We start from the raw sequence: 18,796 nt of genomic DNA, 5'->3' as shown, positions 1-18,796 counted from the left end.
TGAGAAGCCCGGGCATCGCAGCTAGAGGGTAGCCCCCACACTCCACAACTAGAGAAGGCCCACACACAGCAATGAAGACCCAGCGCAACCAGAAATAAGTAATTTAAAAAAAAGGAGCACAGGACCTAAATCATAACCATCTGAGTTCAAATCCTGACCCTACTACTGTTAACTGTGTAACCTTGAGTAAGTTATCTAACTTCTCGGTGCTTCGGTTTCTCCATCTGTGTAATGGAGATAAAGATAGTACTTCCAGCACTGAGTTGTAAGAATTAAATAACATAATCGATGTAACGTGTGTAGAGCATCGCTCTCCATAACTGTTTAGTAGCTCCCCAGAATGACTTGCCAGGAGTGGGGGGTTCCCTTTGTTAACTCTGATTCCCTGACACCTTAACCTTGTTGCCTCCACCAGTTTCACTGGGATGGCTTTTCTCTGCTGCCTTGTTCTGTGACATGCTGGCTTTTCACCTCTCCAGGATCCTCTGGTACTCTGGGTCTCCTGGGATCCAGTTGCCCTAGACCACTGGCAGTGAGTGGAACACTCTTGGGCTCTGATACCTCTGTGCCTTTGCAGCTGTGTTCCATCTGTCTAGAATGCCCACCCCCTTGGCTTGCCTGGCAACCCCCTATTCAATCTCTTTAGGTCATAGTGGTCACCACCTGGCTGAAGAATTTTTCCCAAATCCAGACAGATTGGCACAGTGAATCCACCTTCCAGAGCAGAAGATGCAAGAGACTTGGGTTTGATCCTTGGGTCAGGAAGATCCCCTGGAGTAGGAAATGACAACCTGATCCAGTATTCTTGCCTGGAATATTCCATGGACAGAGAATCTTGGCAGTCCATGGAGTCGTAAAGAGTTGGACATGACTGAGTGACTGAGCACTTACATGCACATTTCTAAGCCCCTGCTGCCTGTTGGATGTCCCTCTATCACAGTTCAGATCACTCTGTGTTGCAATTACTCGTGTGTCTTTCTCTGCTGTAGATAGGATATTCCGTGAAGGCAGGGACTGTATCTTATTTATTCTGTGCTCCTCAGCATCTAGCACTGGGTGTGGTACAAGTGGACATAGAGAAGGATGTTGAAAATGGCAGGAATGGATGAATGGATAGTGGGCACTGGCTTTTTGCTGGCATCATAGGTTCTAGGCTATGTGACTGTTTCAAGGCCAGGGAGTGTCGGCACAGGGCACAGGACATGTCAGCAGCCTGACTGCTTAATAAGCAGTCAATGATTTGGCTAATGAAGGTAGAAATAATGATGATAATCAAATCACCTGAGGCTGACCCAGAGCCATACCATTCTCCTGCTTCCTAGTGAGTCATCCCTGGCTGGGCCTGAGGACAGGAATCAGACTGAGTCAGTAAATGGTGACTGAGCCGGCTCTAGACAGTCTGATCTTGGCCATGACTCACTCCAGCCTGTGCTGGTGGCTGGAGCCTGGCCTCCACAGTCACACAGTTCAAATCCCAGCACAGAGGGTGAGCACTGCAGACCCTGAGTGAGTTGTAGACCCTGTCTAAGCCTGTTTCTTCCTCTATCCTCTCTGAGTGATGTGGCACTATTCCTGCTCTTAAAATATTGATAATGAAGGCACAGTGCCCCACCTTCGGAAACCTTGCAGTCTCATGGAGAAAGCATTACTGCCTTTATCAAACTGTATTATAATTTACTTCTTTAGTTTTGCTCAGTTTGTCTTTATGTTCATCTAGAAGGCTTGGTTAGGGTACAGGGAGTGACTCAAGAGACACAGACAAGAAATAGAAGTGTGGCTCCCCAATCGTGTGGAGGGGTAGGAAAGAAATTTGCAAAGGAACGAGGTAGGCTAGTAAGGAAAGCTATTTGGATGATGGAAACATTAGGTAAATTGAGGGAAATGGCTGGAGTGGATAGCAGAGAAGAGCGCTGTCTAATGGCTGCTCAGCATTGGAGCTGGGGGGGTGGGTGGCGGTGGCGGGTGAGAGGCAGGAAGAACTCAGCCTGAGAGTTCCGAGAGGTGCCGCAGTAAACTACTGGGGGGCTTACTGAAGGGACATAAACGATAGAATGGCCCCGGACCCCTGAACTGCTGCAACTGGCTCCCATGGGGAGACGAGCCTCTCCTCTCTATTCATTAGCTGTGGCATGCAGGATCCTTAGCTGGGGCACGTGAACTCTTGGTTTCCCAACCTGGGAGCGAATCCATGCCCCCTGCAGTGAAGCACAGAATCGTAACCACTGGGAAACCAGGGAAGTCCCCCAAGGTATATGCTCTTGAAAGGGTTGCCTCATCCATCTTCCAGGTGAAATGAGCCCAAGGGGTGGCAGGGGGCAGGGCTGGGAGGGGTGCCTGGGGCTGAGGTCTGGGTCTGGGGTTCTGGTGGAGGGGAGGAAGGTGGAGAGATGTAGGGCTTGCTCCTGGTCTCTAGAGGATGTCTCTATTTAAGGATTATGATTAGTCCTGGCTGGGGGTGGTTGTTGAGCAGGACATGGCCTTTCTGACAGTGGATGTTGGGGTCACCATGGGAAAAGGGAGTGACTGAGGCCCTAATGCTGGTCAGAGCAGTTTGGCTGGACTTGTAGCCTCTGGGTAGCCCCTGGAGGTGCGCGGGCACAGGTCTCCCTATGCTGGGGGCCACTGATCTTTTTCCTGTGGCACACAGAAGATGGTGAGCATGCCCTGGTGTGCCCCATTCATTTGCAGAGTTGGCGTAGGTGTGAACATCTGGCTTGGGAGCGTCTCTCCTTTCCCTGAACGTGTTTGCCGTGTGTCACTGGGTGAGTGTATCTGGGCCGTGCATTTCTGTGATGTGTGTGTGCTGATGGAAGGTCTGCTTTGCGGGTCAATGTAGGCAATGTCTGAGTTATTCAACTTAGGGTGTGTGTAGGTCCGAGTTTCACATCTGTCTTCACTGTGGGGTCTGAGCTGTGAGTTTCGGCCTCATTCCGGTGTCTGAGTGGTGAGTGGGTGATTGGGTAAGGGACAGGGGCACCCTTGCTGCTAGCACGGGGTGCCCATAATGGGTCTATGGCCTATTCAGTTGTGGTCTCTTTCCCTGGGGCCTTAGGGAGAGGTCTGAGTGATGACTCCTAGACTGTTGTCCCTGAGTGAATGACCTCTTGTGGAGTAATCATTAACTTGGCCCCCTGTGAGAAGAATCCAGACTGTGGTGGTGAGGGGGGTGGGGCCTGGTCAGGTCAGGCCTCATTGCTGGAGAAAGAGCGAGGCCAGAAAGGGGGGTCCTATAGGCGTGTGTGTTGTTATCATCCCCTCCTGCCCATCCTGCAGGTCATTGACCGTGAACTGGGTGATGTTCAAAATATTTAATGAACAGTGAGGCACAGACATTGACCAATCAGAATAGACACAAGCCATGCACTGAATGGAGCAGCCCTGGACGCCATGGCTGTGCCAAGCGTTGCCTCTCTAGGTGCTGGACAGGAGGATGGGTACCAGGAGAAGGGTGAGCACTGAGGGGCAGTGGGAGAGAATGCAGGGGGCCTTCAGGCAGTGGCTGTGAGCCAGCTGCCATGGGGATGCGTTTCAGACTTTAACAGCTGGTGTGGTAGCTAAACCTTGGTCTGCCTTGGCTTCCAAGCAGCCCCCAGGTCAGCCCTAACTGCCTTGCCCCTTCCCATCAGGAGAACAGGGGACCACTCCCCTCTGCTGCAAGAATAGGGGAAGTTCAGTTCAGTTCAGTCTCTCAGTCGTGTCCGACTCTTTGTGACCCCATGGACTGCAGCATGCCAGGCCTCCCTGACAATCATCAACTCCCGGAGTTTATTCAAACTCATGTCCATTGAATCAGTGATGCCATAGGGGAAGTGAATGATCCCAAATGGCAGAGATTCCCGTAAACTGTTTCAATTTGGAAATGGGCTGCCTCATTTTCCTTACTGGTGATTCTCAGTGAGGTGAGACGGAGGCTGGGGCAGGAGCAGAGGGAGGGATCAGCAGGGGATTTGAGGAACAGGGAGGGATACTCCTACCCCTTGATATAAAGGCAAGGATGTGTGGGGTCCTGAACTGATACTAACTCCTGGATCAGATCCATGTAAAATAAATCTCACCGCCAGAAATGAAATCACCGTCCCACCCTGAAAAGTCAAAACTCCAGTTTCCTGAGTTCTGGCTTCTGTGTCACTGTAGTTCCTTCCTCTTGGGCTCCTCTGACAGGCGGGGGACTCTGGAGATGAACCAGTCCCTTCCACATGTACAAATTACACTGTCAGTTCCAGGGGTGTCACACCTTTTATTACAAAAACCAATAACTTAAGTCAGTTCTGTGCAAAGTCAGTAGAACTCCTGGCCCAGTGAGCAGTGGAAACTTATACCCTGCCCCAGGAGGGGACAGGAAGCTTGGCCCAGAGGTTCTGGAACCACCAAGAGCTGGCCAGACAGCTGGAGCACTGTGTCCAAACTGAGGAGGGACAGGGTGGGGTGTGGCTGAGTGAGGGCCCACCTGGCTGGGCTGGGGCCAGCTGCTCTGGGGAAGCCTCTGGGAGCACTGGGTCACCCAGGGGACAGCCAGGCCGAATCAGTGCTGCCAGCCTCCACCCAGGCCCTGCTTGGGCTGGAGCAGGTCAGCTCAGCAGAAGCATGTCTTCAAGGAGGTCCGCGATGTCAACGTCTCCAATGACAGGGCGAAGGAAGAGATCTCCAAGCAGGCTGGGTGGAATGGACTTGAGGGTGGACGCCATGAGGAGGACACGCGCCAGGCGGCTTTGGCCTGCTGGGCACCAGGGCTCCAGGACCTCCCACAGCGCCTGGTGCGCCTCCTGCTGCAGGTGCCCGATGTGGGATGAGGCGTAGAGACCTGGCACGTCTGCGGGCAGAGAAGGCAAAGATGGCTGGTGAGTGGCCTACTCCAATACCACAGGGCAAGACTGGCCCAAGACCCGAGGCCACCAGCTTGGCGCCTTTGAGGCCCCATCACTACCTCCTTCATTTATTTATTTTCACTTCATTTATCCATCCACGGAGAGGCAGGATTGAACCATGGGTAAGACCCTGGGTGGCCTGGCTTTGAATCCCACACTGTCACTTATTAGCTGTGTGCCCTTGGGGAAATTTACTCAATCTCTGTGCCTCGGGTTCCTCATTGGTAAAATTGGAACAAATAATAGTACCTATCTCCTAGGCTTGTTATGAGGTTTAAATGAGCTAGTGTATATAAAACCTTTAGAACTCGACCTAACATACAGTAAATGTAATGCAAGTGTTTGCTATTATTATAATGAATTACTCTGATCATGCATTCCTTGGGGGCATTTTGATGAGGAATTCTCATCTAGGCGCCTTTCAGATCAAAAAGAAGGCTTCCTCTATTTGTTGTCCTGGCTGAAATTTACGAAGACTCCTCCCTCTTCCCCCCAACTGACCCCCATTTTCATTCCTTTTCTCTACGTGGTCTTTCTGAAACCACAGTTTCATCTTCAGAACTTCTCCATGCAGTCTGCTCATGAAGGCGTGCCCAAGGCATAGCTAGGTCTGCCCACCCTCCCCTCCCCTTCTTCTGCCCTAAGGGTCAGGGAAATTTCTTAGCAGAGCAGTAAGGACTAGATTCTGACATCAATAGACCTGAGTCCCCATTCTTTCTCTTCCCCTACCTGGCTGTGTGACTTTTCACAAGTCACTGAGCCTCTCTGAGCTTGTTTTGCAAAATGGCTATTTGGAGATAATCAGGACCCAAAGGGATTTCAGTTGTTAAGTCCTTAGAATGTGTCTTTCCCTGCCTCAGCCCTGCCCCCCTCCAGCCTTGGCCCCCATCCAGGAGTGTCTGGGATCTCACCAGGGTTGAAGAGGATGGTCCCTTTCAGGTAGGCATATTCCTTGGGGCCCAGCTCCAGACTCCAGAAGGACTCCAGGCAGCACTGTAGCCACTGCACCTCAGCTAGCGAGGGCTGGGGCCGATCGGGCCGCTGGCTGCTGCCTGCCCCGTTGCTGGGCTTCTCCAGCAGGATCTTCTTGAGTATGCTAGGCATCGGGACCTCGGCCACCTGGAAGGTCACAGTGTCTTGGGCCAACCCCAGCAGGAAGAGGGGCCCCCAGCAGCCCCGCAGCAGCTGCCTCCGATCATGGTGGGGCAGCTGGCAGAAAGACGGCAGGTTCCTGAGGAAGGCCAGCGTCTTGGCCAGAACATCCAGGGCCTCCCGGCAGGTGCGATGGGGCGTACACAGCTGGACAGGCCGGTGCTGCCTGCACAGGCAGCGGCCGCGGGCTGGGGCCACGGAAGGCCGGTCCCTGACTCTGGGGCTCAGAAGTGTATACAGAATGGTCGGGTGGCCTGCAGCACCCTGGCACGGGCAGGGCCCTGGCTGGCTGGAGCTCATGGTCGAGGATCTGCTTCGCCTTCCTGCTGGCTCTCCCACCCTCGGCTTGGTGCCGTGGGTGCTATTTATATCCCCAAATGGGGGAGGGAGGGGGGAACCGCCCAACAACCTTGACTCCAAAAGTCATGTTCATTGAAAAAAAAAAAAAGAAACTCACGCTGACCCTGGCAGGACCCAGGGGGAAGTGGTGGGGGAGGGAGACTTGGGAGCTCCACGTGGCCCCGATATCACTTCAGTCAATGAAGCAGCGGGTGCAGGGCACAGGGCCGCCTGCCCGCTGGCCCCGCTGCCCTTTATCAGATGATTCAAGTGGATAAACAGGGTCATTAACCCAGGCTGTACCAGGGCACCAAGGCCTCAGGTGCACAATCAGCAGGTGGCCATGGCAGGTGTCCCTATTGGTGCCTGCAGGACTTGCGCTCAGCAGGGGAGCCAGCCCCAGAGCCGGACGAGCCTTGAACGCAAGGCCCAACCTGGAAGCGCCTTATCACTTGCTTGTTTGCCTAACCTTGAGGCCCTGCTCCTGTTGTCAGTAAGGAACAGGCAGCAGGGAAGGGAGCCAGGATCCTGGGGGAGCTGGGAAGACTTTGCCTGGCTGTGCAGTCTAGAAGGAGGCCCCCTTCCTCTGACCCCAAGTTCTGGGTGGCGGGGAGGCCTGCAAAAATAAGGTCCTTAAGAACTCTTTCTCCCCAGCCTGGATTCCTGGACCTCTTGAAGGGCCCTTGTCTTCTGAGAAGCCCTGGCAGAATGATGGTGAAATACTACTGTTTATTGAGCACCTACTATGTGCCAGGCACTTTCCACTCTAATTTTCAGAGCTTCCTTCTGAGGCAAGATTCTTACTTTTTGAGACTCAAAGAGGTAAAGTGACTTGCCCAAGTTCACATCACTAAAAAGAGACAGAGTCCAGATCAGTCTGACTCCAAAATCCTTACTTGTTCCCCTGGACCCACTGGGCCAGTTGTGCAGCCAGAGCTGGTGACGACCTGGGCCCTCGCCTCACTGCTGCAGATGTTGCCCACTTATGATCTGGGCAGAAACATTGCTCTGCAGCCAGCTGCATGGCTCCTCTGTCCCCAGGCAGCTGTCTCGGATGCTGGGGCCCGGGTGGTGAATGCTGGTGGCAAGGTCCTTGGCTATGTCAGGTCTGTGGACCTTGGCAAGCCCAGCTTGGCAAGCCTTCTGCTGACACACTGTTGGGCAACCATCGCCACCCCCGACATCCTCTCCTGGCTCTCTCTCTTCCCAGTTGTGTGACTGTGGGCCGAACCCCAAATCTCCGTGGGCCTCAGAGCGTCACTCAGGACAGTGCCTGCTTGCAGGGCTGTGCTGTGAGGACAAAGTGAGGCCCTAGGTGTCAAACTCCAAGCAGTTTCTGGCATACTGGAGGAGGACTTTGCTCCCCCCTTCCCCTGACTGAGGAACTGAGGCAAACAGGCCCCACGGACAGGCACGCATCTTTCATGCAATTAAAGTCGCATAATAATCTTTTTAAAAAAGCACAAGTAGATTTTGATAAATTATAATTAGGTTGATCACCTAGGTTTAATGTCAAACTAAGGACATCAATTTTATGGCCACACATACATACTAAAAAAGCTGCTCTAAGATGCTGGGCGAAGCCCTAGCCATGTGTTCACATTATCATACAATTGTATAAAATTTGTGAAAGTGGACCTTTTCGGAAATCGCATAATAATCTTAATTCTTGCGCTTATAAACTTCATTTAATGCCCTTATATCTTCCTATGTCTTCACAGCATTCCCTGGAAGGAGAGTCTAGAGTTAGATGAGCTAGGTCTAAACCCTGCTTCAGCACTTGGCTGAGCGACCTGGGCATGTCACTTCATGCTTCTGTGCCTCAGCTTCCTTACCTTTAAAAGGAAAGCCACTCGTGAATATTGGTTTTATGGGGACTGAAACTCATACAATTTTGTAGGGCCTTCTTTAAGAGTAGAAAAATCAGTTGTGAAAGTGAACATTTAATAAATGAAAAAACAAGTTAGTATAATTTATAAACTAAAATAAGCTGACCAAAAATGCAAACATCACAAACCCAGGAGAACACCAAAGTACTTTTACTGATGAAGTGCCTGGAAATAAGAGCCAACATATTTTACGTGCACACTCTTTACTCATCTCATCACATGTTAGTGATATTTATTTTGAAGCTAATGCAAACACAGAAAAGTTGTTGGGACTTCCCTGGTGGTCGGTCCAATGGTTAAGACTCTGCTCCCACCGCAGGGGGCGTGAGTTTGATCCCTGCCAAGGAACTAAGATCCTGCCTGACACAAAAAGGTTGCAAGTATAGTACAGGGAACTTTTCTTACCTTAAATAATTTGAAAGTAAGTTGCCAACCTGAGCCCCAGCACCCCCAAATACTTTAGTGTGCAATTCCTACAAACAAGGGCATTTTCCTATACTACGTAACAATCAACATAAGGAAACAGACATTGAATAAAGCCAGGAAATTAACATCTAATTTCATTGAATAACATCAGGAAATTAATACCTAATCTCTAGTTTTTACCTTTTAAATTTCATCAAATGCTCCAGTGAAATCACTGTAGTAAAAGGACTCAGTCCAGAATCACACGTTGCAATTCTTCACCATGACACTTCAGCCTCTTGTTGTTTAGCTGCTCAGTTCTGTCTGATTCTTTGCAACTCCATGGACTGTAGCCTGCCAGGCTCCTCTGTCTACTAGATTTCCAGGCAAGAATACTGGAGTGGGTTGTCATGCCCTTCTCCAGGGGATCTTCCCTACCCAGGGATCAAAACTGCATCTCCTGCATTGCAGGTGGATTCTTTACCGCTGAGCCACCGAGGAAGCCCCACTTCAGCCTCTATTGGTCAGGAAAACTTATCCTCAGTCTGTCCTCCCCTTTTCACAGTCTTGACACTTTTGAAGAGTTGTTATTTTGTAGCATGGCTTTCAATTAGGTTTTGTCTGTGGCTTTTTTGTGATTAGACTCAGGTTAGTATCCTACTAGGACTGTCCCTGGAAGTGATGCTGTGTTCTTGATACACCCTGATATATCAGGGAGGACCTATTTCCATTTGTCCCAGGGTTCGTTCACTTTGATTACTTGATTAAGGGGATTTCTGCTAGACTTTCCCGTGTACCAGTTACTCTTTTCCTCTTTGTAATGAATCAGTATCTCTTGGGGAAGTACTTTGAAACTAGGTTGGTCATAACTTTCCTTCCAAGGAGTAAGCGTCTGTTAATTTCATGGCTGCAATCACCATCTGCACTGATTTTGGAGCCCAGAAAAATAAAGTCAGCCACTGTTTACATTGTTTCCCCATCTACTTGCCATGAAGTGATGGGACCGGATGTCATAATCTTAGTTTTCTGAATGTTGAGCTTTAAGCCAACTTTTTCACTCTCCTCTTTCACTTTCATCAAGAGGCTCTTCAGTTCTTCACTTTCTGCCATAAGGGTGGTGTCATCTGCATATCTGAGGTTATTGATATTTCTCCTGGCAATCTTGATTCCAGCTTGTGCTTCTTCCAGCCCAGCATTTCTCATGATGTACTCTGCATATAAGTTAAATAAGTAAGGTGACAATATACAGCCTTGACGTACTCGTTTTCCTATTTGGAACCAGTCTGTTGTTCCATGTCCAATTCTAACTGTTGCTTCCTGACCTGCATATAGGTTTCTCAAGAGGCAGGCCAGGTGGTCTGGTATTCCCATTTCTTTCAGAATTTTCCACAGTTTATTGTGATCCACACAGTCAAAGGCTTTGGCATAGTCAATAAAGCAGAAATAGATGGGTTTTTTTTTTTCTGGAACTCTCTTGCTTTTTGGATGATCCAGTGGATGTTGGCAATTTGATCTCTGGTTCCTCTGCCTTTTCTAAAACCAGCTTGAACATCTGGAATTGTATAGTTCACGTATTGCTGGAGCCTGGCTTGGAGAATTTTAAGCATTACTTTACTAGCGTGTGAGATGATTGCAATTGTGCTGTAGTTTGAGCAGTCTTTGGCATTGCCTTTCTTTGGTATTGGAATGAAAACTGACCTTTTCCAGTCCTGTGGCCACTGCTGAGTTTTCCAAATTTGCTGGCATATTGAGTGCAGCACTTTCACAGCATCATCTTTCAGGATTTGAAATAGCTCAACTGGAATTCCATCACCTCCATTAGTTTTGTTTGTAGTGATGCTTCCTAAGGCCCACTTGACTTCACATTCCAGGATGTCTGGCTCTAGGTGAGTGATCACACCATTGTGATTATCTGGGTCATGAAGATCTTTTTTTAAAAAAAGCATATCAAAAAGCAGAGACATTACTTTGCCAACAAAGGTCCGTCTAGTCAAGGCTATGGTTTTTCCAGTGATCATGTATGGATGTGAGAGTTGGGCTATAAAGAAAGCTGAAAGGAGAAGAATTGATGCTTTTGAACTGTGGTGTTGGAGAAGACTCTTGAGAGTCCCTTAGACTGCAAGGAGATCCAACAAGTCCATCCTAAAAGAGATCAGTCCTGGGTGTTCATTGGAAGGACTGATGCTGAAGCTGAAACTCCAATACTTTGGCCACCTGATGCGAAGAGTTGACTCATTGGAAAAGACCCTGATGCTGGGAAAGATTGAGGGCAGGAGGAGAAGGGGACGACAGAGGATGAGATGGTTGGATGGCATCACCGACTCAATGGACATGGGTTTGGGTGGGCTCCGGGAGTTGGTGATGGACAGGGAGGCCTGGCGTGCTGCAGTTCATGGGGTCGCAGAGTCAGACAGGACTGAGTGACTGAACTGAACTTTGAAACTATGTAAACATTCCTCCTCATACATTGAATATGTGTGTTTGTGTATATTTAAGTATGAATTCATGGTCTCCTGTTTTATTCAATGGCTTGTAATCTGTTACTTTCATTATTTATTCTGATGCTCAGATTGTCACAGACTTGTCAATGGGCATCCCGTCCAGCTGGGATCTATGTCTTTTTGACATGCCTGGGACTTCCCTTGTATCTCAGTTGGTAAAGAATTTGCCTGAAATGCAGGATACCTGGGTTCTATCCCTGGGTTGGGAAGATCCCCTGGAGAAGGAAATGACAACCCACTCCAGTACTCTTGCCTGAAGAATCCCATGGGACAGCAGAGCCTTGCGGGCTACAGTCCATGGGGTCAGAAGAGTCAGAGACGACTTAGCAACTAAACCACTACCAACCACCATCACTCTATAAACGTCTTTTGTTTTCTGGTATATGAAGATATCACTTTTCCAGCCCCTGGAGTCAACCAGTACTAAAGAAGCTCTGATTTACTGTTTTAGTGGGGAATAGAAGGCAATGGCACCCCACTCCAACACTCCTGCCTGGAAAATCCCTTGGAGGAAGGAGCCTGGTGGGCTGCAGTCCATGGGGTCGCTAACAGTTGGACACGACTGAACGACTTCACTTTCACGCATTGGAGAAGGAAATGGCAACCCACTCCAGTGTTCTTGCCTGGAGAATCCCAGGGATGGGGGAGCCTGGTGGGCTGCCATCTATGGGGTCACATAGAGTCAGACACGACTAAAGCGACTTAGCAGCAGCAGCAGCAGTATTTAAAAACCATGATCTGGGTGCCAGAATCATATTTGGAAACCAAGATCTGGAGACTTCCCTGGTGGTTCAGTGGCTAGGCTGCTGCACTCTCTATGCAGGGGGCCTGTGTTCAATCCCTGGTCAGGGAACTAGATCCCACATTCCATAGCCCTAGGATCCCACATCTGCAATGAAGATCAAAGATCCCGAGTGCCACAACTAAGACCCAGCACAGCCAAAAAAAATTAATTAAATAAAACAATTAATAATTTAGAAACCAAGATCTGCTAATTGCTATTAGGGTGCCACTGCTCTTAGTCCCTCCTAGAGCTTCCCTGGTGGCTCAGAGGATAAAGCGTCTGCCTGCAGTGCAGGAGACCCGTGTTCGATCCCTGGGTTGGGAAGATCCCCTGGAGAAGGAAATGGCAACCCACTCCAGCATTCTTGCCTGGAGAATCCCATGGACAGAGGAGCCTGGCGGGCTACAGTCCACAGGGTCGCAAAGAGTCAGACACGACCGAGCGACTTCACTGCACTGCTGCTCTCAGGCCCTCCTAGAGCTAGGGAATATTTGAGTGTGCATGCGTCCACACACACACAGTTATATTTACTTATACATACTGAAAAACATGTGAAAGTTGCTCAGTCGTGTCCAACTCTTTGTGACCCCATGGACTGTATAGTCCATGGAATTCTCCATGCCAGAATACTGGAGTAGGTAGCCTTTCCCTTCTCCAGTGGATCTTCCCAACCCAGGGGTTGAACCCAGGTCTCCCACATTGCAGGTGGATTCTTTACCAGCTGAGCCACAAGGAAAGCCCAAGAATACTGGAGTAGGTAGCCTATTCCTTCTCCAGAGGATCTTCCCAACCCAGGAATTGAACTGGGGTCTCCTGCATTACAGGCGGATTCTTTACCAACTGAGCTCATGAGTGCATACTATTACATGTAATTTTAATCTACTATAATGGGATTCAATCTACTTTTCTCCCTTTCTATTAAATATATTATACCTCCCTTCTTGACACAGGGGCTTCCCTGGTGGCTCAGATGGTAAAGAATCCACCTGCGGGAAACCCAGGTTTGATCCCTGAGACAGGAAGATCCCCTGGAGAAGGGAATGGCTACACACTTCAGTATTCTTGCCTGGAGAATTCCATGGACAGAGGAACCTGGTGGGCTATAGTCCATGGGATCACGAAGACTCCGACACGACTGAATGACTCACACTTCTCTGACATTGAGAAATCTGGTTTCCATTATTCTTAATTTATTTACTCATTGAATCAAGCCTCTACTTGTAACTGATCTCCCTTCTCTGCCAGCACCATCTCTGCTGTGAGATGCCTTCCTCTTCCCACCTGGGTGCTGATACCTTGGGTCAGGTTGCCTCCACCCGTTCAGGGTCACCTTCACCCTGCTGGACCTGTCCCTCTGAGCCAGGTTGCTGCTCTGTGCGGACACCCTCCTGTCCCTGTTGAGGCCAGTGTGGTGCTCTTCCTCCTCTGGTGCCTGCTTTTACCTTGTCCCCCTTCTACCCAGTAGTTTTAGGATGGACATTTTCAGGAAGAGAAAGGAAGGGAAGGAGGTAGAGCTGTCAGTGATTTTTGGAAATTTTCTACAGTGAGAATAGAGAGATGATTCTGTCGTTCCTCTTGCAAGGTTAATTTTTTTAAAAAAATTCTATTTTATTTTTGGATGTGCTGGGTCTTCGTTGCTGTGCATGGGCTTTCTCTAGTTGTGTCGGGTGGGGGCTACTCTTCCTTGTGATAAGCGGGTTCCTCATTGCAGTGACTTCTCTTGTGGAGCACCTGCTCTCGGCGCGGAGTTAAGTAGTTGTCTTGCACAGGCTTAGTTGTTTCAGGGTATGTGGAATCTTCCTGGAACAAGGATCAAACCCATTTCCCCCTGCATTGCCAGGTGGACTCAATCACTGGACCACTGGGGAAGTCTGCAAGGTTAATTTTTTTTAATTATTTTTTATTGAAGGGTAATCGCTTTACAGAATTTTGCTGTTTTCTGTCAAACCTCAACATGAATCAGCCATAGGTATACATACATCCCCTCCCTTTTGGACCTCCCTCCCATTTCCCTCCCCATCCCACCCCTCTAGGTTGATACAGAGCCCTTGTTTGAGTTTCCTGAGCCATACAGCAAATTCCCGTTCATTATCTATTTTACATATGGTAATTTAAGTTTCAGGTTAATTTTTTTTTAAGTTTTGTTCTTGATAGTAATGAGATATAAAACATGCCCCTTCACACATAGATGTGTTCGCTACCTGTAGTACTGCTTGTAGGTTTGTAGTCAGAATTACGATAAATTCTACTTTGTGTAATTCCTATTGAAAAAGAAAAGCATTTATAATTGCATATGTTGCCTATTCCTTCGGAGAAGGCGATGACACCCCACTCCAGTACTCTTGCCTGGAAAATCCCATGGACAGAGGAGCCTGGTGGGCTGCAGTCCATGGAATCATGAAAAGTTGGACAGGACTGAGCGACTTCCCTTTCACTTTTCACTTTCATGCATTGGAGAAGAAAATAGCAACCCACGCCAGTGTTCTTGCCTGGAGAATCCCAGGGACGGGGGAGCCTGGTGGGCTGCCGTCTATGGGGTCGCACAGAGTCGGACACGACTGAAGCAACTTAGCAGTAGCAGCCTATTACTTATAGGAGGAAGCTTCCTTTTTGAGTTAGTGTCGAAGATAAAATGACAATTTAGTGATGAGTAAGAGAATTGTGCACAGATTTGCTTCTTGCCCCACACAAATCCTTGTTTCTCCACCACCCACATACTTCCAGATGTCTTGGGAATAATTCATATTAGGAAGAGCTGTAGAGTGAGAAGAAACAGTGTTGTTTAGAATTTTTATTTTTCAAAAGCTAAAAAGGAAAAACAAAATCTATGTATTTGACCCTAAGAAGACACTGGGACCTCTCCTGGTGCTGCCTTGGAAGGGCCCGTGCAAACGCAAGGCCCTGGAATTCGAGCCTCGTTAGTTTCACAGCAAATCTGCCCCTAAGAATGCCTTTTCTAGGTGTTATGAGGACATGAAGTGCCTGGCACAGTAAGTGCTCTGTAAAGGAGGGCGGTTGTCATCGTCATTGGTGGTGTTCTCATCTTTGTTGCCTGGAGGAGGAGGTTCAGGAGAGGGAGACCCAGAGGAGCGAGGAGACACTTCACTAGACGTCATAGTAAAACTGAGCTGGAGGCTGGCTCCCTGAGTTTTAAGTCTTGCACTTTTTTGCACTGTGAGGAGCTGTGTTTTCTGAGCCCTGTGTTTGGCCTGAAGGCCAGGATGTCAGCCCTGGAGGCTCTGGAGGTGAGGTGAAACCTCAGCTGGGATCTCCAGAGCCCAGAGCCTGACTGGAACCATTTACTCGGAGGGATAGGAGGTCTCTTGGGCCAAGATGTCCCCTCGGCTGCTCTCTATCTGAAGGGAGAGACACAAGTCAACCCTCAGGAGTCCCTAGTCCCAAGAGGGAGACACAGCTGCACCATTAGGAACCCCAGATCTAATTGGGGGTGACACAGTCCAGGCCTCAGAGATGTAGTCTGATAGAGGAGATCAGCCTGGGTTCGGGGAGCCTTCAGTGTAACGGGGAAACACAGGCCAGCCTGGAGGAGCCCCCATTCCTTTTTGGATTGTGCTGCGTGGCATTTGGGATATTAGTTCCCTGATCAGGGATCAAACCCAGGCCCCCTACAGTAGAGACATGGAGTCTTAACCACTGGACCACCAGGGAAGTCCCAGGAGCCCCTGTGGTGAGGAGAGAGAGACAGCCCCACTCCCAGTAGCTCTAAGAGGGGAGCCAGGATGCCTGCATAGGTGGGGGGTGGGTGGGAGCGCTACCGTGAGCAGTGGGGCTGAAGAGCTTGAATCTGGAAGGCTTTTGGGAGGAAAAGTCCATGAGAGCACTTTCCCATCTGTACAGCACTGTCTGGTTTACAGGGTGCCTTCACAGCAGTTATCTCAGTTAATCCTCATGTGACTTCATCCTCATGGATGAAGATGTTACTATCCAAGCAGGGACAACAATCATCATCATCGTTACCAGTGACACTGAGCACCCACTGCCCAGTTCAGGCACTGGGCTGGGCATCATTTGGAAATTAAGGAGTACCCTATGAGACCACACACTTTGCAATCCTATGACCAGGGTGCACATGTTTGCTCTCATCTGTACAGAGGCCTCAGACTGCTTGACGGTATAGCTGGGAGACCCAGGGCAGCAGAGGGCCTGGGTTAAGGGCTGGAACTGCAAAGTAGGAAGTGAGGACTAGGTGCTTTTGCATGCTCTGAATGCGTCATGCAACTTTGTCCCTCCAAGCTGTTCCCCGTGCCTGGGGTATGTTTCCATTACCCTGTCTCCTTGGTAAGCTCCTGGGTCACCCTTTATGGTCTAGCACAGGCTTTGCCTGTTTTCCCTCTCTGCCTCTTTGTAAGAATAAATTGCTTCCTCCCTTAGTTCCCCAGGGTCATCTAGTCCTAATGGAGCACTTAGTGGGTGATGTAATCACCCACTTACCTGCTGCTGGTGGTGTTCAAATGTAGATGGGGTCAGAGAGCAATAGGGGAGGTTGACTTATCACTAAGAGACTTTCCTGGGCAATGTTTATTATTTCCATGAATTACCAGGATTCAAGATCAGGCCTTGGTCTCCCAGGGCATAGTTACATCAAATAAGAACCTGGGTCTGAATTCTAAAATCAGAATGCCAATTCAGGGAGGTAGAACTCTTAAGACCTCTGGAGTCAGGCTGCGTGGGTTTGAGTCTTGGCTCTTCCCTTTCAGCTGTGTGGCCCTGGGCACATGACTTCACTTCTCTGTCCCTGTTTTCTCTCCACTAAATGGAGCACTGAAGTGAAGTGAAGTGAAAGTTGCTCGGTCATGTCCAACTCTTTGCGACCTCATGGACTATACAGTTCATGGAATTCTCCAGGCCAGAATACTGGAGTGGGTAGCCTTTCTCTTCTCCAGGGGATCTTCCCAATCCAGGGATTGAACCCATGTCTCCTGCATTGTAGGCGGATTCTTTACCAACTGAGCTATCAGGGATGCCCTAAAGAGAGCATTATGTTAAATCAAATAATGTTGATAAAGCATTTGGCACAGTACTGGGTGCTCAATAAATTTTACCAATAAATTTTAAAATTTGTAAAATAACTTTACCAATATTTATTGATAAGTTTTATAATAAAAGTCAACAGTATCAGGCAAAGACCATTTATTCATTCCTCAAATATTTATTGAGGTTCTACCATGTTTGAGGCTCTGTGCTGAATGCTCAGATAAATCAGACAGGTTCTATCTTTCATGAAGTTTATATTCCAGGGAGAAGGAATGGATATAGAACCAAAATTTCTTAATTGTGTATTTCAACTGTGGCAAGTAATTACAGAGGATCAGTGAAAATCATGGAGATGGAGACAATCTGTTTATCAGGGTCACTTTCCTGGTAGCTCAGATGGTAAAGAATCTGCCTGCAATGCAGGAGACCTGGGTTCGATCCCTGGGTTAGGAAGATCCCCTGGAGAAGGGCATGGCAACCCACTCCAGTATTCTTGCCTGGAGTATCCCCAGTGGACAGAGGAGCCTGGCAGACTATAGTCCAGATCAGATCAGATCAGATCAGTCGCTCAGTCGTGTCCGACTCTTTGTGACCGCATGAATTGCATCGCGCCAGGCCTCCCTGTCCATCACCAACTCCCGGAGTTCACTGAGACTCACGTCCATCGAGTCAGTGATGCCATACAGTCATCTCATCCTCTGTCGTCTCCTTCTCCTGCCCCCAATCCCTCCCAGCATCAGAGTCTTTTCCAATGAGTCAACTCTTCGCATGAGGTGGCCAAAGTACTGGAGTTTCAGCTTTAGCATCATTCCTTCCAAAGAAATCCCCGGGCTGATTTCCTTCAGAATGGACTGGTTGGATCTCCTTGCAGTCCAAGGGACTCTCAAGAGTCTTCTCCAACACCACAGTTCAAAAGCATCAATTCTTCGGCGATCAGCTTTCTTCACAGTCCAACTCTCACATCCATACACGACCACAGGAAAAACCATAGCCTTGACTAGACGAACCTTTGTTGGCAAAGTAATGTCTCTGCTTTTGAATATGCTATCTAGGTTGGTCATAACTTTCCTTCCAAGGAGTAAGCGTCTTTTAATTTCATGGCTGCAGTCCATGGGGCCTCAAAGAGTCAGACACGACTGAGCAACTAAGCACAAAGTTTCACAGAGGAAGTGGCATTTGGGTTGAGACTTGATAGGTAAAAAGGAGTTGCTGGCAAAGGCCTTGGAATTAGGACGGGGCATTTGAGGAAGTGAAAGCAGCAAGTGAAGAGAGATTCTGGTGTGTGAAGGAGAGTGTGAGACAAGATGAGGCTGGCAAGGTAGGCAGGGCCCTGATGTTGCTGCTTCTCAAAGGTTGTGGTTGGGAGCTTGGAATTTATCCTGAATACAGTGGCGATCCATGAAGGGCTACTTTTAAGCAAGGGAGTAACAAAACCTGGCTTATCCTTAAGAGCAATTGCTCTGGCTGCTCAACTCAGTTCAGTTGCTCAGTCGTGTCTGACTCTTTGCGACCCCATGGACTGCAGCACGCCAGGCTTCCCTGTCCATCACCAACTCCCGGAGTTCACCCAAACTCATGTCCATCGAGTTGGTGATGCCATCTAACCATCTTATCCTCTGTTGTCCCCTTCTCCTCCTGTCTTCAATCTTTCCCAGCATCCGGGTCTTTTCAAATGAGTCAGTTCTTCGCATCAGATGGCCAAAGTATTGGAGTTTCAGGTTCAGCATCAGTCCTTCCAATGAATATTCAGGACTGATTCCTTTAGGATGGACTAGCTGGATCTCCTTGCAGTCCAAGGGACTCTCAAGAGCCTCCAACACCACAGTTCAAAAGCATCAATTCTTCAGCACTCAGCTTTCTCAACTT

The 18,796-nt window shown here is 48.9% G+C and overlaps 1 protein-coding gene across 1 annotated transcript; it reads right to left on the bottom strand.

The window, feature by feature from the left end:
* Positions 1 to 4,217: 4,217 nt before the first annotated feature.
* Positions 4,218 to 6,372, bottom strand: NR0B2 (nuclear receptor subfamily 0 group B member 2). The gene is made up of 2 exons (XM_027519426.1): positions 5,777 to 6,372; positions 4,218 to 4,810 (listed from the first exon to the last, which is right to left on the bottom strand). Exons 1-2 carry the CDS (start codon positions 6,315 to 6,317, stop codon positions 4,569 to 4,571), a joined length of 783 nt encoding a protein of 260 aa, XP_027375227.1. The 5' UTR covers positions 6,318 to 6,372; the 3' UTR covers positions 4,218 to 4,568.
* Positions 6,373 to 18,796: the final 12,424 nt, after the last annotated feature.

The sequence above is a fragment of the Bos indicus x Bos taurus genome, chromosome 2 (genome assembly GCF_003369695.1).
Source record: "Bos indicus x Bos taurus breed Angus x Brahman F1 hybrid chromosome 2, Bos_hybrid_MaternalHap_v2.0, whole genome shotgun sequence".
NCBI lineage: Eukaryota > Metazoa > Chordata > Mammalia > Artiodactyla > Bovidae > Bos > Bos indicus x Bos taurus.
Note: the sequence above shows the minus strand (reverse complement) of the source record. Positions and strands in the feature narration are given on the sequence as shown.

Excerpts from the sequence above, each read along its gene's own strand:
- NR0B2 (XM_027519426.1), bottom strand. The coding sequence starts at position 6,317 with ATGAGCTCCAGCCAGCCAGGGCCCTGCCCGTGCCAGGGTGCTGCAGGC. Across the intron at positions 4,811-5,776 it reads GACCATCCTCTTCAACCCTG|ACGTGCCAGGTCTCTACGCC; the intron begins GTGAGATCCCAG and ends CTCTGCCCGCAG.